This window comes from Geotrypetes seraphini, chromosome 2 (genome assembly GCF_902459505.1).
Source record: "Geotrypetes seraphini chromosome 2, aGeoSer1.1, whole genome shotgun sequence".
Taxonomy (NCBI): Eukaryota; Metazoa; Chordata; class Amphibia; order Gymnophiona; family Dermophiidae; genus Geotrypetes; species Geotrypetes seraphini.
This window is the reverse complement of record NC_047085.1, coordinates 12,366,077-12,390,621: the sequence shown is the minus strand read 5'-3', so window position 1 is coordinate 12,390,621 and position 24,545 is coordinate 12,366,077. Positions and strand designations below refer to the sequence as shown.

The 24,545-nt window shown below is 44.3% G+C and overlaps 1 protein-coding gene across 3 annotated transcripts in view; it reads right to left on the bottom strand.

Annotated features, from left to right (window-relative positions):
* Positions 1 to 6,148: 6,148 nt before the first annotated feature.
* The window catches only part of TSTA3 (tissue specific transplantation antigen P35B), a 43,702-nt gene continuing 25,305 nt past the window's right edge, over positions 6,149 to 24,545 (bottom strand). For all 3 annotated transcript variants that reach the window (XM_033934225.1, XM_033934226.1, XM_033934224.1), the window contains 7 exons: positions 20,259 to 20,332; positions 14,848 to 14,981; positions 13,272 to 13,336; positions 12,357 to 12,423; positions 10,205 to 10,284; positions 9,315 to 9,414; positions 6,149 to 6,489 (listed from right to left, as the gene is read on the bottom strand). In XM_033934225.1, coding sequence (XP_033790116.1) covers positions 6,434 to 6,489; positions 9,315 to 9,414; positions 10,205 to 10,284; positions 12,357 to 12,423; positions 13,272 to 13,336; positions 14,848 to 14,981; positions 20,259 to 20,332 — 576 coding nt within the window. In that variant the 3' untranslated portion in view covers positions 6,149 to 6,433. The remainder of the gene's footprint in view (positions 6,490 to 9,314; positions 9,415 to 10,204; positions 10,285 to 12,356; positions 12,424 to 13,271; positions 13,337 to 14,847; positions 14,982 to 20,258; positions 20,333 to 24,545) is intronic.

Genomic DNA, 24,545 nt, shown 5'->3' with positions numbered 1-24,545 from the left:
TGAATAACTTTTGGGCTGATTCTAACCCACCCCCACTTCCCTGTACCTTAACCGGTAGTCTTTCGGGGCAGGAGCGATCTTCCTATGCTCCTGCCCTGTGCAGATCACTCATCCAAAATGGCCGCCGTGAGGTCCTGTAGTCTCTCGGGGAAGGAGGTGGGGGTGATTTCAGTTTTAGGAAATCGTGAATAATTGAAATCGCGAGTCCTAAAACCGTGACTCGGAAGAGGGAGGTGTACTTCTCATTCAGGGCCCCCCCTCAACCTGTTTGCTTGCTGGGGAGGGCATTTGCGCATGCACTGGTGTGACTGATGCTGCTGCTAGCTGGAAGCTTTTTAAAACCCGGACAAAGTGCTGGGTTTTGAAAAGCCATCCGAGGAAATCCAAACATCTGGTAACCCTACACCAGGGGTGTCCAATGTCGGTCCTCGAGGGCCGCAATCCAGTCGGGTTTTCAGGATTTCCCCAATGAATATGCATGAGATCTATTAGCATACAATGAAAGCAGTGCATGCAAATAGACCTCATGTATATTCATTGGGGAAATCCTGAAAATCCGAATGGACTGTGGCCCTCGAGGACCGACATTGGACACCCCTGCCCTACACATAACTAGCTATGTAAGGGACAGTTGCTCTGGACCAGGGCTGCCCAAGTCCGGTCCTCGAGATCTACTGCCAGGCCACGTTTTCAGGATAGCCAGAATGAATATGCATGAGAGAGATTTGCATACCAAGAAGGCAGTGCAGGCCAATCTCTCTCATGCATATTCATTGTGGAGATCCTGAAAACCTGACCTGCCAGTAGATCTCGAGGACTGGATTTGGTCAGCCCTGTTCTATAACCATAAAGCTCTATGACCTCACAATGCAGGTGTAAAGAGCCTTAGCCAATAGGAAGAGGAGATGCAAATGCTAAGAGCCTTAGCCAATAGGGACAGGAGAAGATAGTGGATGCTCTGGATGGGCCATTTGGCCTTTATCTGCCATCAGGTTTCTCTAACCATAAAGCTCTATGACCTCACAATGCAGGTGTAAAGAGCCTTAGCCAATAGGAAGAGGAGATGCAAATGCTAAGAGCCTTAGCCAATAGGGACAGGAGAAGATAGTGGATGCTCTGGATGGGCCATTTGGCCTTTATCTGCCATCAGGTTTCTCTAACCATAAAGCTCTATGACCTCACAATGCAGGTGTAAAGAGCCTTAGCCAATAGGAAGAGGAGATGCAAATGCTAAGAGCCTTAGCCAATAGGGACAGGAGAAGATAGTGGATGCTCTGGATGGGCCATTTGGCCTTTATCTGCCATCATGTTACTATGTTTCTATTGTCACTATGTTTCTATAACAGGGCTACCGAAGTCCGGTCCTCGGGATCTACTGTCAGGCCAGGTTTTCAGGATAGCCACAATGAATATGCATGAAAGAGAGATTTACATACCAAGAAGGCAGTGCAGGCCAATCTCTCTCCATATTCAAATTGTGGAGATCCTGAAAACCTGGCCTGCCGGTAGATCTTGAGGACCGGATTTGGGCAGCCCTGCTCTGGACCATAGATAATGGTGTGTCTTTGGGTGAAAATGTAACTTATTCTAGGACTCTCGCTGTCCTTACGCCCTGGATTTCCAATGAAAATGGTTCAGTAGGTGCTCAGGATGTAATGACAGGAGCAGAGTCACCAAGGTTGAATAAGCCCAAAGCAGCAATAATTTGCAACCTGTCCAAGCCAAAGGCAAGAAAGGCCAAGGGTTTTCTAAACATGTGCAGCAATGTTTTTCATCATCCACTGCATCCATCCGTCTTGGTGCGACCTGTTGAGGGGAAGTTGATTGTATGCACAGGTAGTGCTGCATGTTTAGATTCCTTGCCCTCATGCTACTACATTGGGGGGAAAAACCAGACAGGGATGCAAATCTCTCATGAATATTCATTGTGGATATCCTACATAAGAATTGCCATACTGGGACGGACTGAAGGACACGTGATGAAGGTACACGGAAAAATTTTTTAAACCAATAGGAAGAAATATATATATTTTTTTAACTCAAAGAATAGTTAAGCTCTGGAACACGTTGTAGTCCACTAGGGATACAGGACCCAACACGGTCTGCGTTTTGACAAAAAGTCTTCTTCAGGGGTCCCTATAAAGGTGAGTATGTGGGAAACAATTGTGTGGTGAGCTGGAACTTTGACACTTTCAAATAAAGTCCATTTAGGAACATCGTCACTCCACAGAGTTTTTTTTGTTTTCTTCAGGGTGAGCTTATACAATATGCTTATTGTTCCATGTTGGTTGTATGTTTTTCAGGTCCTCCCACTTTATTTGACTTCTAAGGATGAGCAGCGCCTGGAGCATATGGTTGAGCGGTTTCTTTGGGCAGGTAAGCATGCTTATTTGCATTATCGACTGGTGGCTTCCCCTTGGTATAAGGGCGGTTTAGGCTTGCTCAATCTTTGTCATTTGATGGTTGGTTGTGGTATGCATCACATTAATGATTTTTTTCGGGGTACTGCCCATCACTAATACTTCTTTGGAACTCTCTTGTTTCACCAAGACTCACTTTACTGCCTATCTTTATTCTGTTCCTTCAGCTCAGCCTGAGCTCCTTCCTCTTAAGGTTTTACATCACCCTTTGCAGAAGGTTTGGCAATGGGTCTGTAAATTTCACTCTCTCAATTCTACTATTTCCCCCTTTTTGCCTTTACACTTTAATGGGAATTTTCTACCTGGGGTGGATGAGGCCAGCTTTGTTCATTGGGAAGCAGGGGGGATTCACTATGTTTCAATTGCTGGAAGACGATGGTCAGATTAAATCTTTTGATAAGTTATATAGAGAACTAGCTGATGCCCCGGTGTTGCACGGGTATTTAATTATAGCAATAACACTGTAAATGGATTCAAATAAAGATACTTTATAGTGGTGAATGAAATTATTTTTTTACAGCTTTATAAAAAGTACAATATTCAAATTATAATGTGAAATATTTGACAAAATGAATACAATACAACTAACACAAAACTTGATTATAAACAACATTTTTAGTTTCACCTCCAGGAGCAAGAACATATAAATTCTTGGATGAAGAGACCCCCAGAACATATCACCCCAGTTAGTGAGGGATCTGTATACCAAGTTTCGTTCAAATCGGTCAAGCCGTTTTAGATTTACTATGAGAATGGCAGCTGTTTACATTTTTTGCATTGACATGAATGGGTGAAATCTGATGTTGTTTGTAGCTCCGCCCACGTGTGCAGGTGGGCCGCGAGACCCCCAGGACATATCACCCCAGGTAGTTGGAATTACTGTGAGAATGGCAGCTTTTTACATTTTTTCAATTGACATGAATGGGTGAAATCTGAATTTCTGTTTGTAGCTCCGCCCATGTGTGCAGGTGGGCCGCGAGACCCCCAGGACATATCACCCCAGGTAGTTGGAATTACTGTGAGAATGGCAGCTTTTTACATTTTTTCCATTGACATGAATGGGTGAAATCTGATTTTCTGTTTGTAGCTCCGCCCACGTGTGCAGGTGGGCCGCGATACCCCCAGAACATATCACCCCAGGTAGTGAGGGATCTGCATACCAAGTTTCGTTCAAATCGGTCAAGCCGTTTTGGAATTACTGTGAGAATGGCAGCTTTTTACTTTTTTTCCATTGACATGAATGGGTGAAATCTGATGTTCTGTTTGTAGCTCCGCCCACGTGTGCAGGTGGGCCGCGAGACCCCTAGAACATATCACCCCAGGTAGTTGGAATTACTGTGAGAATGGCAACTTTTTACATTTTTTCCATTGACATGAATGGGTGAAATCTGATTTTCTGTTTGTAGCTCCGCCCACGTGTGCAGGTGGGCCGCGAGACCCCCAGAACATATCACCCCAGGTAGTGAGGGATCTGCATACCAAGTTTCGGTCAAATTGGTCAAGCCGTTTTTGAATTACTGTGAGAATGGCAGCTCTTTACATTTTTTCCATTGACATGAATGGGTGAAATCTGATTTTCTGTTTGTAGCTCTGCCCACGTGTGCAGGTGGGCCGCGAGACCCCCAGAACATATCACCCCAGGTAGTGAGGGATCTGCATACCAAGTTTCGTTCAAATTGGGCAAGCCATTTTTGCGTTGGCAGCATTTTACATTTTTTCCATTGACATGAATGGGTGAAATCTGATTTTCTGTTTGTAGCTCCGCCCACATGTGCAGGTGGGCCGTGAGACCCCCAGAATATATCATCCCAGGTAGTGAGGGATCTACATACCAAGTTTCGTTCAAATCGGTCAAGCCGTTTTTGCGTGATCGCGGCACATACCTCCGATTTTATATATATAGATTTGATCTCCCTCATGCTGATGGCTTTGCTTATATGCAACTGCATCATTACATTACCTCTTTACCACTCTGCCATTTGACAGCTTCTTGTCAGGAGCTATTGTCCACGGCTTTTACCATTGGATCTCAGCTCCCTGTTCCTCTCAAATTTCATCAGACACTTGAAGGATGAGCCCCCCTCCCCCCCCCCCCCGTTTGACCATGTCGGATTGTGGGCTGCTTGGGCTCGTGATCTTTCTGTAAAACTGCCTGATGATGTTCTCTGTGCTGTACGCAAATTACCTGCTTTTCGCAAATATACTACCTTTTGGGAACAACATTACAAATTGGTCTTGCGCTTATATTTCTCTCCTTAAAGGGCTCACCTTTTGGGGTTCCGAGCATCTGCTGCTCCTGAAGCTGGTTTGGGACATATGTACTGGACCTGTCCTGTCATCCAGTCCTTTTGGGATGCCATTTTTCTTTTTGTGGAAAGTATCTGGAATGTCACTATTCAACGTTCCCCCTTGCTTCTTTTTTGGCGTCCCCCCTCCATTTTTCTCCTCGCAGACCGGGGACTGCTGCATTTCTTCGGTGGACTGAAGTGATAGCCTTCAAGTGTATTTTGCTCAAGTGGTTAGAGATGGAGGGTCCTGACTATTCACTCTGGCGGTGTTGCCTGATCACCCTTCTGATGTGGGAACGCAGAGATGTGCAGGATTTTTCTTCCCTACTTGGGCGCACCTTTCAACGTACCTGGGAGCCTTTTTGTAACACTATGATTCCGTTGGCTCGTAGCCGCCTCCTGAATTGTTGATCTGCTGCTTTGGACTTCTTACTACACCTGTTGTTTGCTATGGGTCTATTTGTCTCACTTTCTTGATATATTCTGGGCTGGGCTTGAAGGAGGACTAGGGAAAGGGGTGGGTTGGGAGGGGGATGATATTTGTGCCTAATCTGAGCTACTCATGTTATTTGGCTCTTTTCTTGTTACTGGTTCTTGGTCAGTTTTTTACCTGTATCTGCGTTAGGGGGATTGAGATGGTGGGTGTGGCAATATTGTGTTTAAAAACTTCCAAAAAATGAACTTGTTTTCTGTATTTCTTTTGTGGAGCTCAATAAAATATATTTGACAAATTTATAGTTTCCTTCTGTCTATTTCTTATGTAATATGTTGTACCCTCACTTTTTGCATTCTGTAATTCGCCGATTGTTCAGCCCTTTTCGCTGTGAACCGCCTAGAAGTCATCTGACTTTGGTGGTATAGAAGAATAAAGTTATTATTATTAAATTATGAAATGACCTGCCCAGTTCTACCAGAACAGAACTCTCCGCTTCAAAATTTTTAAATATTTTGTACAAGGCTTTGTACTTTTGGATAAGCGTTTAATCAATATCTTAAATAAAGATAAAACCACCTCTGAAAACATTTTTTTTTTTCTTTCTTGGGTCTGCTTTGCCAAAATTCACAAGCAGTCTCCTCCTCCCTCACTTTCCTACCCTTTCACTCTTGTTCTAATTATCCTAAATGTGAAATAGGAATGCCATTAAAAGTGATAGGGATCCCTTTCCTTTTTAAAAAAATTTATAAATATTAAACCACCGTGACCAAATTTTTAAGGCTGTTTATAAAGAATCATAAAACTGCCAAGGTGATTTACAACATCTCTGTTCAGCTGAATTTCCCTGCTCATAAGGAGTTTGCAATTTAAAAGGGTACATGAGGCAATGGAATCAAATGACTTCCTCCAGAAGAACAATTTGATCCCACTTCTGCCACTCGTGGGTCTAGGCACCAGTCTAGGGTATCCCAAGACTGTTCTGGAAACACGTTACATAACAGAGATCAGCCCACAAACCCCCTCAATTTTATTTTTCAAAATAAAGAATTTAAGTACAATCCAAATGAAAATGAAATAATCTGAAGTTCTTGTAAATTGCACTAGCGATTGCTTCGGAAACAAGGGCAGCTAGAGCCTGTCCTTCTGCAAAACAGACCATCACCATATGTTTACACCATCACCCCACCGGCTCAGGATACTTTTTTCCTCTTCTGCAGCGACAGCGAGACTCAAGAGTCAGTTCAGGAGCTGGGCCAGCCTAAGAGCACCGACAAGTCCAGCCTGCTTTCTCACTTTCTAGCAGAAGCATAATTCATGTTGAACCAGTTGCATGTTTCTTGGACAGCTGGAGGACAAGGAAGGGAAATAGAGAACTGTTACCAAACAAGCAAAGAAAGATGAGGTTCTTACCTTGATCCTTTTCTTTCTTGGAGCTAGGCTAGGGTTATGCATCTGAACCTGTAAGTTGCTCGCAGAATGATATCACTCCTCTTTCAACTTGGCCTCCTTCCCCGTAGGTTTGCTTCTGATCCCTCAGTTTGTACAAAAGCAGTGAAGAACCACTTTAATCGAACAGAGTTTCTCAACCTTTTCAAGCCAAGTACTCTCTAAGCCTAAAAACTACCATCCGAGTACCCCCGGCCAAACTCCACCCCCTATAATAATAGTACTAATTGTAATGCAATTTCTTCCATCCATTTTTCATATACATGCAATATAATCTTATTAATACATAATGGTAACCTTAAAATAAATAAAAAAAAACACAAAGCACACTGTACGCAGAGAAAATGTTAATTTATATTTTAGGGGGGGGTTTCAAAGGAGTCAAGGCAGATGACTTTAAAATATGCAATCAGTAACAAGTATAGGAAAATAGATAGCAGATATAAATTCTCAAAACATTTTGAACATTAAATTGAAAATAAAATCATTTTTCCTACCTTTGTTGTCTGGTTATTTCATGAGTCTCTAGTCACACTTCCTTCTGACTGTGCATTCTTTCTTTCATTCTGCACTCGGGCCAAACAATTGTTCCTTTCTATTCCCTTCCTCCCTCCCCCGAAGCCTGCCTGCCCTCAAGCTGACCTGCCGCCGATTTCTTCTACCCCCTGGTCCACCGCTGCCCGCTACATTTAATTACAGCCCCACTGGTGCCACAACTATAGCAGGTGGTAACGGACAGGCAATCAGCCCACGTACCCCCGGGGCATGCGTATCGCACATTGAGAAACTCTGTAACAGAAGACATCACTTGAAGGAAGGCACATGGAGAACTTCCCAACAGTATACTTCTGCTCTGAAACAAGTATAGCATTATTAAAATTGTACAAAACTAATTATACGGCACTAACAAATTATATTACTGATTTCTATTCCGCCATTACCTTGCGGTTCAAGGCGGATTACATAAGGAGTTATTTGGACATTTCCCATGGTATTATGGAGTGGAGCGGGTTGCTATTGGGGATTGAGATGATTCTTGCTGTGTTAGTTTGTCTTTAAGGATTTCTTGAATAGCAGAGTTTTTATTTCTTTTCTGAAGGATTTGTAGTCTGGGGTCGTGATCAGTAAATTGGAGAATTGGTAGTCTAGTTTTGCTGCCTGAGTGGCCAGGAGGCCATCGCACATTTTTTTTTCGTTTGACGTTTTTGATTGGAGGGTGCATGAATGGAGTGTGGGTTCTCGTATGTCTGGTTGTGGTTGTTTGGATCAGTCGGTTGTTCAAGTAAGCTAGGCAGTCTCCGTTTATGGTTTTAAATAGTAGACAGTAGAATTTGAATAGTATTCTTGCTTGTATTGGGAGCCAGTGTGAATCAAGGTAAGCCACTGTGATGTGGTCGTGTTTCCTCAGTGAGTAGATAAGTCTCAGAGCTGTGTTTTGTACTGTTTGTAGTTGTTTTATCATGGTTGTGGGGCAGGGGAGATAGAGAATGTTACAGTAGTCTAGAAGACCCAGGACTAGGGACTGAACCAAGGTTTCTAATGACTGTGAATGATTTCTGTATTGTTTTGTTGATTTGTGGCTGCATGGTATAGCCTCTGCCTATCAGCATTCCCAGAAGTTTTAGAGTGGGTTGAATGGGGTTTGTGATTGAGTTTATTACTAGGTTTTGATAGCGTGCGAGTCGCCGAAAAAGAAAACCTACAAACTAAGGTGAGGAGAAGGGAGAGAGCTGGCTAAACACTAGGATCGATTGGGCAGGCGGGTGTGGGCTGCGGGGACCGCGCGATCCTTCATGCCTCACTGCGGGGACAAGACCATTCACCGCTCCACGGGGCGGTGAATGGCTTTGTCCCCGTCGCTGCAGCGACTGCTAGTTTTCATTCCCCGTTTTGGCGGGTTACCCGCGGCTAAACCCGGTGGCTGCGGGTAAACCGCCACCATGTCATTCTTTACTTAGTAGATAAGGACAGGTTGTTCACCCTCTCCAAGGTAGAGAGAACTCGAGGGCACTCTCTAAAGTTAAAAGGGGACAGATTCTGTACAAACTCACCCAGAGAGTGGTGGAAAACTGGAACGCTCTTCTGGAGTCTGTCATAGGGGAAAACACCCTCCAGGGATTCAAGACAAAGTTAGCTAAGTTGCTGCTGACCTATCTTTTCTCTGATGCATACTCTGAGATATAATGGGTAGTATTGGGTGATCTTGGAAGAATATCATTAATGTTTCGGGGAGTTTTTATTCTGGTTTTGTATTATGTGTGGATTATTTTGTATTTTAAATATGTTTTAGATTGTAAGCCTCCTTGAAGGTTTTCCCCCAGGGCAGGAAAGAAAATTTTAAATAAACTTAGAACTAGAATCAAAGATGTAAAAACCACAATAGCACATTTAAAATGTACTCAGACAGGGAGCCAGTGACGATTTCTCACAGAGGAGACACAATCAAATTTTCTCTTACCAAATATTAACTGTGCTGCCGTATTTTGGATTAGTTGTAACCATTTTAGATTCCCTTACTCAGGTCTATATAGATAGATTGAATTACAGTAATCTAATTGTGCTAGGATAATAGTTTGTAGCAATACCGCAAAATGTTGCTGGTGAAACAGATATTTAACTTTCCTTAACATTCGTAAGCTGAAAAAAACATTTCTTTGAAAGGTGATTAATCTGACATTGAAATGATAAAGAAGAGTCCAATATTATTCCCCAAAATTCAGTTACCTTGTTTAAATGGTGTGAATTTGAAGTCTGGCAAATATTTCCTCAGTTTGCTGTTGCTGGCCGTTTTCTTAAATTGTCCATCCGATTTTGTGGTATCAAACTGAATGCAACAGATTAAGGGAAACTAAAACAATTCTTCTGGAACAGAACTCCATATACACGGATGTCGTGGAGAGGGTTTTGAGAAGTTTGCTGAAGAACCTTTTTTGAATATTATGTGAATTTATAGGCCCACTCCACTATTTTGATGAAAATCGAGTGCAATCCTTTATCTAAGACTTATACAATGCATTTTACATTTTAAAAAAATTGGACTTGGCTGTTTTGTCGTCCTCCTTTTTGGGCTTCCAGTTGAAACACAGCAAGCAAGCATCTACTGTGCTATGGTGCTAATGAGTTTTCATTCCTATCTAGCCTGGCTTGTGCAGGGAACATCTTGGAAAGAAGATGAAGGCTTTTTTCAATCCCTGGCACATGTGCACTCCGAGTCCACCAAGTTCTCCTCCCACATGACATGCTTACCCCTATTCTATATGGAGGCAGTATCGTCACCAGTCAATTGAGTTTTCAGGATACCCACATGAAAATGCATGAAGAAAGTGTTATGTCACTCCATCTCAGGCATATTCAGCCAGACTGGGCTGCAGAAGTCAAGGAACAGAGTTATCCACCCCTGGGGAAGAATCTACTTTCCATCCCAAAATTTATTTTAACTCTCGCCTAGGACTAGACTGAGGAGGAAGCGCCCCATCTCACCAGGGAACATCACTGTGACTCCAACCAGATCCCAGCACAAGATCCTTTGAATGGAGTGCATGAAGGGTTGGACCTTCTGTTCTCACCAGATGAGATTGCTGGAACTACAGCCAGACCATATAGGTTAAGGATACCAGGAGCTCTCCTTTGAAGTCCGTGGCTTCTACAATGGCCTCCGCTGCTTCCTTTATGGAAACTTCATCTTCTTCTCCAACTAAACACAAACGAGGAAATGATCAGTCACACAGAGAGTCTGGGCACAAAGACCAAAACCCATCAAGCTCTGTCGAGAACTGTAAGCTCGGTTTCTAGAAGCAACACTGAACCCAGAGGCCACAGGAGTGATATCAATTTCATGTTCAACACCACCACAGGATATACAGGGGTGATTACATTTTTTAGATAGTGATTGTGTGTGTGTGTGTGTGTGGGGGGGGGGGTGATGGATTGGCTCTGTTTCAGAGAGAGAGCATTCAATGGGCGTATCTATTTTACAGATCTGGTACCTACAGAGGAAATCAGTAATCTACAGTAGAAAGAAACAAGAGGATTTGTGGGGAGGAGAAGGTTTGGCACTCAGGAAATGTTTCTTCTTGGACTTGCAGAAAGCAGCTGGCTAAATTACATTACATTAGGGACTTCTATTCCGCCTATACCTTGCAGTTCAAGGCGGATTACAAAAGAGCTAACTGGACATTTCCAGTGAAGTTACAACAGTTTTGGGGTGGTTTTTTTTTGGTTACAAGGGAGGAGAGGTACCTGGACTAATTCCGGAAGAACTTGCAAATTGGATATTAAATTGACTGTACGTTACTGTGTGATATAACAAATAGATTACAGTTAAGAATACAAATAAATTTAGAGCTGCTGTTAGAGCTTCTAAGTTTGTCCTTTAGTTCACACTTTTTCAGGAGTTTAAGGAAAGTTAAAGAGTGTATGTCCCTGTCCTTGGAAGTCTTAAAATCTAAATCTATATCTGAAGCAAAGGAAGATTAAGTGACTTGCCCAAGGTTATAAGGAATATCAGCAAGACCTATCACTGGTTCCTTGATTCTTGGCCCATGTTCTAATCCCTCCTACTTTTCTGAAATTCCTAAGCCCACTTCCTGCATGCTTTGTCTGGCCTATTTTTATCCAGATAAATTTTGTTCACACAGCAATTGTGTGTGTGTAAAACTTAACCAACCCAACCCAAGGAAGAAGACAATATAAAACACAAAAGGCCAGATTCGGCCGCCTAAAAAATGTCCACCGATGGCGTGTCAATTGTGCAACAGCATCATTTACAGAATCGTGACTTTTGTCAAAGGTAGTCGCCAGAAATGTAGGTCAGGGCGTTAAAGGCCTACCTCTCTGGCACCTACCTTTGACGAGAATCGTGTCTATGGAGGCGTCTTAGAGCATCTAAATTCATTTCCGGTATTAACCATGCCTACTTCGACTTTAGGAGTTCTAAGATGCCTCCCCAGATGCAATGAAGGCGCTTACATTAAAAAAAAAAAAAGAAAAGAAAGAAAGATCTAAAAACCTTTTACCAATTAAGTCAGGCATCTAATATGGGACAAAATGTAGGCAGACTGGAATCTAGCTCGCAGCTGCCCCAAATCAAAGCTAAAGGCATTGGCCTAATCCTCACTAGAGAATGACACGGGGGAAAAAAATATGTCCCCTTCACCACCCTGTGCCCGTCGCATCCACCCTTCCCTCTCGCCACCTCACTGCCCTTCGGCACCCCTCGTACAGTCCGTGCATCTCCCTCCCTCCCCCTTACCTTCTCAGCGCGTTTTAAGGTTTCAGAGTAATGATTTTTATTATTCCAGCAGTAAGAAGCAAATACAAACAGTAGTACCATTCAGGAAATAACATTTTCAACAATATAATCAGTTCCCCTCCCAACCCCCCTCCCCCCAAGAATCCATGGCCAGTCCAACAGCTGAGAGTGGGAATAAAATCTTAAAGATTCAAAAGTCTACTGCGAGCATGTCAGAGTACTTGTTAAAAGCCGCCGGAGTGTTCATACAGTCGAGTGCGCGTGTGGGCAGAAGCTTCTCCTCTGATGCAACTGGAAGATGCGTCAGAGGAGAAGCTTCTGCCCACACACGCATGCACGCTCCAGCATCTTTCAACAAGTACTTTGAAACCTTAAAACGCGCTGCAAAGGTAAGGGGGAGGTAACATCCACTCGCGGGTAATATTCACTGTATCATTCTCTAATCCTCACACCTCAGAAACATTTTGCTTAGACCAGTGAAGACAGAGTGCATGTGAGAGACTGGAAGAACCTACCTGATAGGATGATGGGAACCACCTCATCGTACTCCCTCAGCACCCAGATAAAGAGCCGGGCCAGGTCCTACAGGGAACCAGGAGAAGTTTTAGTGTCTTCATGGACCCAGATGCAAGTAAAGACCTTCCCTGTGCAGCTCAGGTTTCTTCGCAACCCCTGTTTCGCTTACAGAAATGATCCCAATAAGGTTTTATTTCTTGCACACCTTACCAAAATAAACCCTTAGGGGCTGATTCTGTATAGGACGCCTAAGAAGTGGCTGAGAATCGCACACTGGCGTCCTATACAGAATCATGTCTGACTAAAAAAAATAAAACCCCAGACGCTTTACCCCTGATTCTGTAACCAGCACCCATATCACCAGTGCTGGTTACAGAATTGCGCCCGTCTGATCGAGGGATCCCTTGCCATCAACCGATTGCAGCAAGGGAATCCCTGATCAGCTGAGTGTGCGCTGTACAGGAGGGGACCTCCAGCCCCCACCCCTAAAATCAGCAGGACTGAGGTCCACTCCCTCCTGCCCACCATCCCCTGACCCCCCACCCCCTCAGCACAATTGGCAGGAGGGATTCCCACTCCCTCCTGCCGCCACCCGGAAAGAGGGATACCCACTCACTCCTGCCACGACCAACACCCTCCACACCGTATCTTTGATGAAGAAAGGCGGGAGGGATGCTTCCTCCCTCTGGCCGCCTCTTCAAAATGGTGGGCCTTCCCATCCCCAGTGCATCCTGAGATGCACCAGGAAGGAGGCCTAAGGCCCCTCAGGCACCTGGGCCCATCAGAGCCTTAGGCCTTCTTCTCGGTGCATCCTGGGATGGAATGGGTGTGGCCAATTGGAGTCTTGGGCCACACCCATTCCATTTAGCTCATGCATATTCACTGTGGATATATATGAGATAGAGAATGCTTACCAGAGAGTAGATGAACTGTCTTTTGGGGTTCCCTGTGCCCCAGATGGTAAGAGATGTACCATTCTCTATAGAAAAGAGAAAGGATGTACATCAGTGCTCTCTGGACCCACAAGTACTGTTCATAATCACTTACACAAAAAGAGAAGGAAGCAGTCATCTGTCATCATGTGCATCCCCTAACACAGTGGGAAAAGCTTCAGAACCGGCATGGAATTGGAGCTGGAATTGGACAGAGGATTCTGCTGGGCTGCGAGAGATAGCGAGGCTGGACTAAAGAAACTTCTCTGGTCTAGTTTTAGTAAGCAAGTCACAATTTGCTTTCATGCTGCTTAGGACATGAAGGCTTTCTTTCATGCAACACTTTACTACACGGCACTGGATATCCTTACGAGAGGACCCAGCCTAAGGTTAAAGCACCAGAACACTGACACAAAAGGTCCCAAGTCGGCACTCTCGGGCAATGCAAACAATATGAGATAAAGCTGGCCAAAGCTCATGAACGATGATATGCTCCAAAATTAGCAGAGAAGCTGCAATGGGGACATAACAAACAGCTTCTGAGAGGAGATGCACTGATCAATGACTTATCCCTTATGTACCAGGTCGGCCCCCTACAGTCTAGCCAACGGAATCGCATTCATTTCGTGGGTCAGTATTCTTGAGCCAACTCTTCCGTATTATCTGCGTATTAAATGCTGGGGCTGTTCTCCCTGGAGAGAAGGAGACTTAGAGGGGACATGATAGAAACCTTCAAAATCCTTAAGGGCATAGAGAGAGTAAATAAGGACAGATTCTTCAAACAGAGGAGCCACAAGCACTAGGGGTCACTCGGAGAAATTGAAAGGGGACAGGTTTAGAACAAATGCTAGAAAATTCTTTTTTACATAGAGGGTGGTAGACACATGGAACGTGCTTCTGGAGGAAGTGATAGGCCAGAACTCTGTACAGGGATTCAAGAAGGGTTTGGATAGATTCCTGGAGGATAAAGGGATAGAGGGGTACAGATAGAACTTGAGGTAGGTTATAGAAGTGGTCAGAAACCACTTCACAGGTCGCAGACCTGATGGGCCGCCGCGGGAGCGGACCGCTGGGCGAGATGGACCTCTGGTCTGACCCAGTGGAGGCAACTTCTTATGTTCTCTTATGTTCTTATGTTTGAATCCTATTTACAATTTAAATGCAATCTTAAAAAAAAAAAAACTTATGTCATCTTGATCAGTATAAGATATGCAGCATTGTCTCCAATGAGATATCCCAGAACAGAATTCATGACTTTATTGTTTTGTCACTTTGGGGAATTTGATCCTGTTTCATCTAAGGTTTGTGGCATCTTTTATACTGGGATATCTGAGACCAGCAAACTAGATTTTCCTTTCTTTTTCTGTCCTATTACATCTATGGTGTTCTTTTCCTAATTGAGTGTATTTATAATTGTAAACTGCACCGATGGCTACAATGTGTGCTATGGCAAGTTCAAATAAATTTGGAAACTGGGTAGTGATGGAAGAGTCAAAACATGAGCCACCTGAGGGCTGGAGTTATCTACCCCTTCCTCCCAACCGCTTGCTTTACTCACCCTTTGCCAGGTACACTTTGTGGATGAGCCCTGGCAACACATGGCCATTGTCAATGTTGAAGTTATCATGGGGTCCGAAGACGTTGGTGGGGATGACGGCAGTGAATTTGCAGCCATGCTGCTGGAAGTACGCTCTGAAGAATGGAGAGTGAAGAGAAGGACTGGTGTAAGGGTGTTCTTGCTATGCAAGTGGAAAATGTAAAACTGTACTTCCCCGCTGCCTCCCCAAATACATTGTGCTCAGAAAAAATTCTTTGAAAGAACACAATTCCAACTTATAGTACAATCCCTAATACTAGGTATATTGGACTACTGCAACATCCTCTTCCTTCCTTGCCCTGTAACTACGATTAAACAACTCCAAACAATCCAAAATACAGCTTTGAGACTCATCTACTCATTGAGAAAAAATGACCACATCACTGAAGCCTTCATCAACTCACATTGGCTTCCAATCCAAGAAAGAATCCAATTCAAATTCTACTGCATACTATTTAAAACCCTACACGGAGACAGCCCAACATACTTGAACAATCGCCTCATCCAAGCACCCACTACCAGACACAGAAAAACACACTCCCCATTCATACCCCCCCCAATCAAGGAAGTCAAAAGAACAAAACTACACGACGGCCTCCTAGCCACTCAAGCCGCAAGGCTGGACAACCAGATCTCCAACCTTCTGATGACCACCCCAGACTATAGGACGTTCAGAAAAGAAATAAAAACCACACTTTTCAAGAAATTCCTGAAGCAGCAATAACATCACGACCTCTTAGTAACTCTAAAACCGACATCTGATCTACCCATTACTGCACTAACAACAACAAAAGAACCTCCACTATGACCAACTATTAATTCTCTTACAAACCACCTCACCCTCAACAACCCGTTAATGTTTATAAAATCTACAACTTACCTCTCTAGCTAATCATTGTAACTCTGTATTTTTTAAATTAACCTTTTGTAATCCGCCTTGAACCGCAAGGTAATGGCGGAATAGAAATCCCTAATGTAATGTAATGTAATGTAAAAAACACTCTGCCCTCTCTCTCTATTCGAGGGATCTTCAAAAGGTTTCCGCTCTTATTCTTTAAACACTTTTCCACATTCTACGACATGCCGTCTTTCCACTTCTCCCCAACCATTTCCCACGAAGATATGAAAAGTGCAGAAACTTTTTGAAGAACCCTCAAACAAACAAAAAAAAAGACTAGGACAGCAATAAGAGCCCAGTTCTCTCTCACTTTCCCTTCACTACCACACAGCTAAGGATCCGCTGTATTTATTACATTACATTATATTTGTGATTTCTATTCCGCCTGTGCCTTGCGGTTCTAAGCGGATTACAGTTAAAAGAGATCAGGACATTACCGAGAGAATTACATTACAACGATTTAAGTAAATTACATGTTGTGGTATAGAAATACAAGTATAAGATATCTGGATTTATCGATAGAATAACTTGACAGGGTTCAAGTCGTTACAAGGTTCAGTGGGGAAAACAATTTAGGCAACTGAAGAAAGATACCTAACTTTGAAGGAATCCGTTAAGTGGATACCTAGGGGAGATGCTTATTTAGGAGTCTGGATATTTTGGGTAAATGAGGTTCGAGGGGATGACTAGTGTGTTATTTGCTGGGGAGAGTGCATGTGCGATTGGGGAGGGGAATATTAAGTAAGGACATGTTTTTTGAAAAGAAATGTTTTGATTTCTTTCCGAAACACTTTGATGTCTGTTGTTTTGATCATCAGTTTGGTGATGGTGGGGTCAATTTTCGCTGCCTGAGTTGCTAGAAGGCTGTGAAAATTGACCCCACCATCACCAAACTGATGATCAAAACAACAGACATCAAAGTGTTTCGGAAAGAAATCAAAACATTTCTTTTTTTTTATTTTTATTTTTTTTAATTATTTATTTATTCAATTTTCAAAATACAATTCAAGATTTACTTGTACAGAAAGCTTTAAGTCAAGAAAATAAAACCACAACAATATTATAAATTCAGGAATACCAATTAACTTAAATCAGCTCAAGTCCACAAAAGATCCAAAATGTAATCATAAACGGAAAAAAGCAAAGAAATATTATTAAAGAAAATAATGCAAGTCAGCTGGTAAGGACATCTTAAATATTCTATACTCCTCCATTCTTTCCCCTCTCTACCGAGAAAGAGAAAGGAAAGTTGTCAACTGGTAAGGCTCAAAGAAAACATATTTTTGGGAATTATATTGTATAACGCATTTACATGGATATCGCAGGAAAAAAGTTGCTCCAAGAGCTATAATTCCCGGTTTTAACATAAGAAACTCTTTTCTTCGCCGTTGTGTGTCCCTGGCTAAATCTGGGAACATTTGTATTTTGAGTCCCATAAATTCTTTTGCTTTATTTTTAAAGAAAAGTCTCAAAATCCAATTCTTATCCAATGTTAAAGCTAAAGTTGCCACTAATGTTGCAGGAGTAGCCATTTCTTTATCTGATAGTTCCAGTAATGCCGATACATCTATTGGTCCATGGGTATCTTCCTGTTGCTGAATTTGATTTTTCTTGGGAAGGTAGTACACCTGTGTAAATGGAGGTAATGAACCCTCAGGAACTTCTAATATTTCCGTCAGGTATCGTTTTAACATCTCTCGTGGAGTAATTGTTGTAATTCGTGGAAAATTAATCAATCTGATATTGTTGGCTCTTGAAAAATTTTCAAATGTTTCAATCTTCCTTCTTAAGTTTATATTGTCCTTAATTAAAGTCTCTTGAAGCTGTTTGGAAGATTTTAATTCATTTTTGATACTGTCTAAAGATGTATTTGAGTCAGCAATATCTTGCTTTATTAAGGTAATTTCTTTTTCTTGGTCTTTCATTTTCCCCTCCACTTGCACTTGTTGGACATTAATTGTTTTCGCCATATTTGCCAACAGGTCCCACAAGGCATCTAAAGTAACTTCTTGGGGCTTAACTATGGTAGGAATTTGTAAATGAGTAATCAAAAGTTTGTGCTCACCATTCGACCGCTCTCCTCCAGTTCCCTCTGCTTGAGTAGGTCCAGTTTCAGTTGTTACAGCACTCCCGACCATATTCAGGCTCTCCTGCAAAACCTGTGAGCCTGAATCGGCTTCCTCAACACAGCTCCGCGCAGCCTCTAGGGGAGAGCTGAGGGAACAGATCCAAGATGGCCGCGGATGCAAGCCGCTGAAGCAGGTCGCCGAACAGACGCTACAGCTGAAAGTTTCTGAGCTCTATTGAGCTGTTTTGTTTGGTTTCTCTTGCCTTCTAAAATGCCAAAAAGAAGGGGAAAGAGCACCGGTGGGGCCTCCCTGCGCTCCGGAACACCTACCTCCGGCAACATAGAAGCGCTGTTTCGGCGATTCCAGGGCACCATGATGACGTCGGGATTGCAGTTAGAGACGCCCCTTGGGAACGGAACGGAGGTGTCTCACCGAAGTCTTGAGACCACTCTGAGCCCCGACGTAAGACCTCCTCCCCTGCACCCCCGTGCAACCAGCTCCCCAGGGGTCGAGAGCTCACCGGAAGCCCAAAACATTTCTTTTAAAAAAACACGTCCTTACTTAATATTCCCCTCCCCAATCGCACATGCACTCTCCCCAGCAAATAACACACTAGTCATCCCCTCGAACCTCATTTACCCAAAATATCCAGACTCCTAAATAAGCATCTCCCTTAGGTATCCACTTAACTGATCCCAGGCTTTACAATTAAAAGCCACTGGTGATGGGGAGTGAGGGGTAAAGTATCTTTTTTTATAAAAAGTACATTCCTCTCCTTCCTAATTACAGGAAGAGAGACTGAAGCCCGGGATCTCGAAGGGAAGCACAGATATTACACGGAGACAGCCCCTCTCAAGCTTCCTCCTCTGTGAGACAGGGAGAGCGTGAACCGAGAGAGGGTGACTTATTCCGAGTGTTGGGAGCAATAGCAGTGGAGGTGCTCCGATGGCAGCCACAGTTAATGGAGCTAGTGCTACCCACACTGCGCTCTCCTACACAAAGGAGGAACAAAGAGGACAGAGCAAAGGGCTAGATTCACTAAAGTCAGCGATCGACGATCGCTGCTACCTACCCGATTCACTAAACGGCCCATCGCGTGTTGTCCGATCCAACTCATGCAAATTAATAAAACCCCATGCTTGGCTATTTTGAATTGGGTTTTACTATCCTAAAACCCGACTGCTGCAGACCTGGGCCTCGCTACTGTCAGGGCTCTGCCCCGACTCAATCGCAAATGATTTGCATGCAAAAAAAAGATAGCGAATCCAATCGCTGTTTCAAAATCGGCCAACAGCGACTGAATTGCTATCTTTAGTGAATCTGGGCCAAAGTCTTTGCATGGTGAGGGTTTGAGCTCAACAGGGTAGGGCAGAGAGGCAATGTTCACTTGTTAAGAAAGAGAGCGAGTGAAAGCAGAGAGCAGCAGGACAGAAGTGGTCCTAAGCCAGGTGAGTCTTGCAATCCCCCCCTCAGCTCACTCCACCTCTTCTACTGTTGTTAATTTAAGTGTGCCTTGGGCTTGAAAACATTAGTCTGTGCTACTGTCCAAAGAATGAAATGCTGACACCACCAGGACAGATAGGGAAAAATGCTCAAGTACCTGACTGTAAAACCACTTAGATAACCTTGATAGGTGGTATATAAAAGCCTAATAAAACTTGATTTCATTTTCCAAGGCCTACAACTAAAATCAGTCTTATCCAGGGGGAAAGAGGGTTTTAGATTCTTAGCCTAGACAGCAATAAAGGTGGTGAGACCTAGAAGGGGTCCCCCCCATCACCTCTTCACCATATTTAAAGTATGTGTCACAATTCAGTATTTCAGAAGCAGACAGGCAGCACCTCAGATAAGCAGACTGCCTCTGGGCTTTTTCCCAGGCTCATAACAAATGAAAGCAAAACCACGTTTATAACTAAAACCAGAATTCTCTGTGGTATGGGAAAGTGGGGGTTGAACTAGAATGGATCCAGTGAAATGAACAGACGCAAGGAGAGCGGGCCCGTGCATGCATCACCTTTACAAGGAAAACTATGCCAGGCATGACCCTCCTGGATTAGGCAGGTGGAGGATTCCTGACATATCTGTATGTCCTCAGCGTCTTGTCATCCTGAAGCAAAGCCCCTCTCCCACACCCAGCTTCTTTTAATTCCACAATACAGTGCCCCCCCCCCCCTACAACAATTTCTATCATCCTCCATCACAGGGCTACCCTAACTCCCCTCCCCCATTCCACAAGTCTTCTTCGTCTTGTAGCACAGGATCCCTCAGCACCTCTATCCAGCCTACAACCCAGGCCCTCTTCCAGTCTCCCCATCCCTCAGTTTCTCTCTCTCTCTCCCCCAGCACAATCACCTCCCCCACTATCTCAAAGCTCCCTCCTCCCCCAGCCTGGTGACCGAACATACCTGTTCTGTACATCTATCATTCTCTTGGCATATGAATACCCAAAGTTCGAGCTGTGGGGAGGTCCGTTGTGAATCTGCACAAGACAACAGCATCATAGGTTGAATTTGTATTATGTCCCTTGGAAGTTTTAAATAAATATCAAAACATATTTTGAATGACTTTTCTGTTGAGCCAAAATCTGTACTTCCATCTGTGTCCTGCCAGTAACTGAATTGCGTCAAAACAAAAAAAATCAGGGTATATAAACTCAAAAATAGAGAAAGAAAAGAATGAGAAGCTATATATGAAAAATCTGTCATATCAATAATAATAAAATGCTAGAGCGCGCATGCGCTCTTGAAAAATCATGAGTCCTGGCACCGTGAGGTGTGCTTCTGTGGCAGTATTCTAATTGACACCTCACGGCGCTTGCAGGGGCTGGAGGCGCGCGACTGTGGAGTTTTGTCAGCGCGGTCGTCTTCAGGAGCATTTGGCTGTTTGTGGACCAGCAGGAGAGTGGCGGTGGAGGTTTAAAGCGGCAGCGCCGGCATTTTCTCTCCTGTTAGTGGAGAGTGTCGGTTCCGGGGTGTGCAGCCGCTGTTACAAAGTTTAAAAAAAAAAAAAATACGGCTCAGGGAAGTGGAGGGGGAGAGGGAAAGGGGGCTACTTTGGAGGGAGGGGTGTGCTGGGAGGCCGACAGAGAGAAGGGGGCCAGAAGAGACAGAGAAATACAGGCAGGGGGCCAGGCAGAGAGACAGAGAGAAAGAAAAACAGGGAGCTAGGCAGAAAGACAGAGAGACAGACAAACAAAAAATGGGGGCCAGGGAGAGAGACAGCCAGAAAGATAAATAGGGGGCCAGACAGAAAAAAAGACAGCCATCCATACAGTGGCCAAGGAAAGAGAGAGAGACAGAAAGAAAGGCAGGGGTCAGGCAGAAAGACAGAGAGACAGAAAAACTGGGGGCCAGGGAGAGAGACAGGGGGCCAGGCAGAGAGACAGCCAGAAAGATAAACAGGGGGCCAGGCAGAAAGACAGACAGACAGAAAGAAAGACAGCCATCCACACAGCGGCCAAGGAAAGAGAGAGAGAAATAAAGAAAGAATGACAGACAGACAGTGGGCCAGAAAGACAGCCAGCTAGCAGCCAAGAACAGATACACAGCGGCCAAGGAGACAGAGAGAAAGAAAGAATGACAGACAGACAAAGGGCCAGAGAGACAGACAGAAAGGGAGAAAGACAGACAGAAGGAAAGACAAACAAACAGACAAGGGGTCAGAGAGACAGATAGAAAGAAAGAATGACAGACAGACAGGATCCCAGAAAGACAGACAGACAGAAAAACAGACAGCCAGCAGCTAAGGAGAGAGAGAGAGAAAAAAAAAATACAGAGACAGACAGCGGCCAAGGAGAAAGAGAGAAAGAATGATATACAGACAGAGATAGACAGAAAGGGAGAGAGATAGACAGAAATAAAGACAAGACAGCCATAAGCCAAGAAAAGAAAGAGAGAAACAAAAAAAAAAAAAAAAAAGACAGACAGACAGTGGGCAAGGGAGAGAGACAGAAAGAAAAGGGCCAGGGAGAGAGAAAGAAAGACATACATCCTATATAATGTTCCCTGCCGCCGTGTTTTCTGATCCGTGGCCGGATTCTATTTTAGAACGCGGCGGCAGGGAACACTCTGGCCACTCCACCCGTCCTCGCTCACCAACTGCTGGAGGAAGCACAGGCCCTGTCACTCCTCACACGCGCATGACGCCGAGCCAACAGGTCACTGCCCAGCAGAAGCCCCAACAGAGCGCCGACTATAAAGGAATTGCGCACAGGAGCCCCGCCCCGACACAACCCTCCAAGACAAGCAGCACGGACATGGAGCCCCGAAGGCAGCCCGAGAACACGTGCCGACTCTGCTGAAAAGGCCCGGCGCACATCTCCACCCGTGCAACCACCGCGCGCCAACTGAAGAAAACGCCACGGACGCCCGCCCGCAAGGCAGGCTCTCAGGACGATGCCTGCAGCTCCGAGCAGCCAGCGCTCCCGACTTGCAGCCCGCCAGGAAGAGGTGCTGTTGGACTGGGGAAGCAAGGAAGAGAGACAGGGGGAGCAGGGAAGAGGTGCTACTGGGCCGGGGAGCAAGGAAGAGGGACAGGGGGAGCAGGGAAGAGGTGCTACTGGGCCGGGGAGCAGGGAAGAGGTGCTACTGGACTGTGGGAGCAGGGAAGAGGGACAGGGGGAGCAGGGAAGAGGTGCTGCTGGACAGGGAAGTGGAGTGGGGAGGGAAATTCTGCTGGTGAGAAAAGGGGGCTCGGGCTGGAGGGGAGTAAAAATGGGTTTGGAGCTCGGGCTGAAAAAAGGGGACATGTGAGGGAAGGAGGCTTTACTAGCACTCGTTAATGTAACGGGCTTAAACACTAGTAACGTATATAAATGAATTTCAAAAACGGCTTTACTCAATTCAAAAACATTTCACTTCTTCACATATGCTCTGAGATGTGAAGCTTTATGGAAACAAGCTCCATCGCGGAGCTCAACCACCAATCACTGCACATGACTTATGCGTTTAATGTTTTTATATTTTTATATTATTCACATGCAGGTATTTTGCTCTTCAGTATTTAGCATAACCAAGAGATGTGGGATATGTATGTGGGGTATGTATGTGTGTATGTATGTGTGTATGTGCCGCGATCACGCAAAAACGGCTTGACCGATTTGAACGAAACTTGGTATGCAGATCCCTCACTAACTGGGGTGATATGTTCTGGGGGTCTCTTCACCCAAGAATTTATATGTTCTTGCTCCTGGAGGTGAAACTAAAAATGTTGTTTATAATCAAGTTTTGCGTTAGTTGTATTGTATTCATTTTGTCAAATATTTCACATTATAATTTGAATATATGTGTGTGTGTGTATGTATGTATGTTCCAGCATAACTCTTCAATGCATGGACAGATTTCAACCAAACTTGACATACACATTTCTTACTATCTGAGGACAAACACTGTGGGGGTGGGAAGGGGGGGATATGTAAAAATGATTGAAAATGACAGATTTTAGTATCTACCCCATAGTGTTTTCGGGCTCACACATGAATACTCAGCATAACTCTGAAACGCATGGAGAGATTTCAACCAAACTTGGTACACATATGACTTACTATCTGGGGAAAAATATTGTGCAGGTGGGACGGGGTAAAATACTGTGGGGGTGGGAAGGGGTGATATGTTAAAATTATCAAAAGCGACAGATATTAATGTCCAACCCATAGTTTTCGGGCTCGCAGAGATGAATACCGACACTCCCGATGCCGTTTAAGTCTAAGTTCAGCCCCATAGAGAGGGACATTCCTTTGGGACATGTGGAGGGTAGGGGGTTGGGACATGGGGGTGGGACATATGGGACATGTTGGGGGGGGTAACGTGGGGGGTGGAACATGTGGGACATAGGGGGTGGGACATGTAGGGGGTTGGACATTTTGGGATAAATAAATATCCGGGCAACGCCGGGTAATCAGCTAGTATATATATATATATATATATATGGACTTTTCACTGACGTGGCCCCGTTTCGTTCTCTTCCTCAGGAAACCCGAAATAGGAAAAGCTTTATCGCTTGAGACTCTGAGCATAGGTGAAATTCATTTATAGACCTAATGAGAGAGTAACTGAACTGCAGCATTTCTGTATGTGCTACACATTGAGTTAGTCGGAACCCTAACACAGAATACCAGAAGAGACCCGAGTGAGACAGGAGACCAAGACTGTTTCCAGACTCTTCCACAATATCAGATACAGTGGGGCCTTCTAAAGCTGGACTACACTCACAATTTTTTATACAATAAGGAATCTTTAACTCAAAGGTTTGATAAACGTTCAGAGAATTAAAACATTTATAATTTTGGCTGGAAGGGGTCAAGAAGAGAGTAGTACGACTGGTAATCAAGGTGACTACACAATGTTAAAGCTCTGGGCTTTGATAGCTATAAGCCAGTGTAAGGGGCAAGTTAAGACCTACTTTGCAGTGCCCTCTCAGTCCCCAGCCAAGCTTTCCAGGGTTCTCAGTGCATCGGAGGCTAGAGACTGTGGCAAGGCCAGGCAAGAAATCCGCCACCACTTCTGGAGCTAGTCTTGTGAGTATTCTCTGCAGGTTGGTCCTCCAAGCCTGACTGGAGCAGGGAGTGTCTTCACCGTGGAGATGTTGTTAGATGAGGTCTTGCAGAAATGGGTTTGGACAGTGGAAGAGCAAGGTAAAGAAACTAAGCCCATTGATACAACAAGTTTCAGCTGGCTTAGAACTGCCTAGGGTAA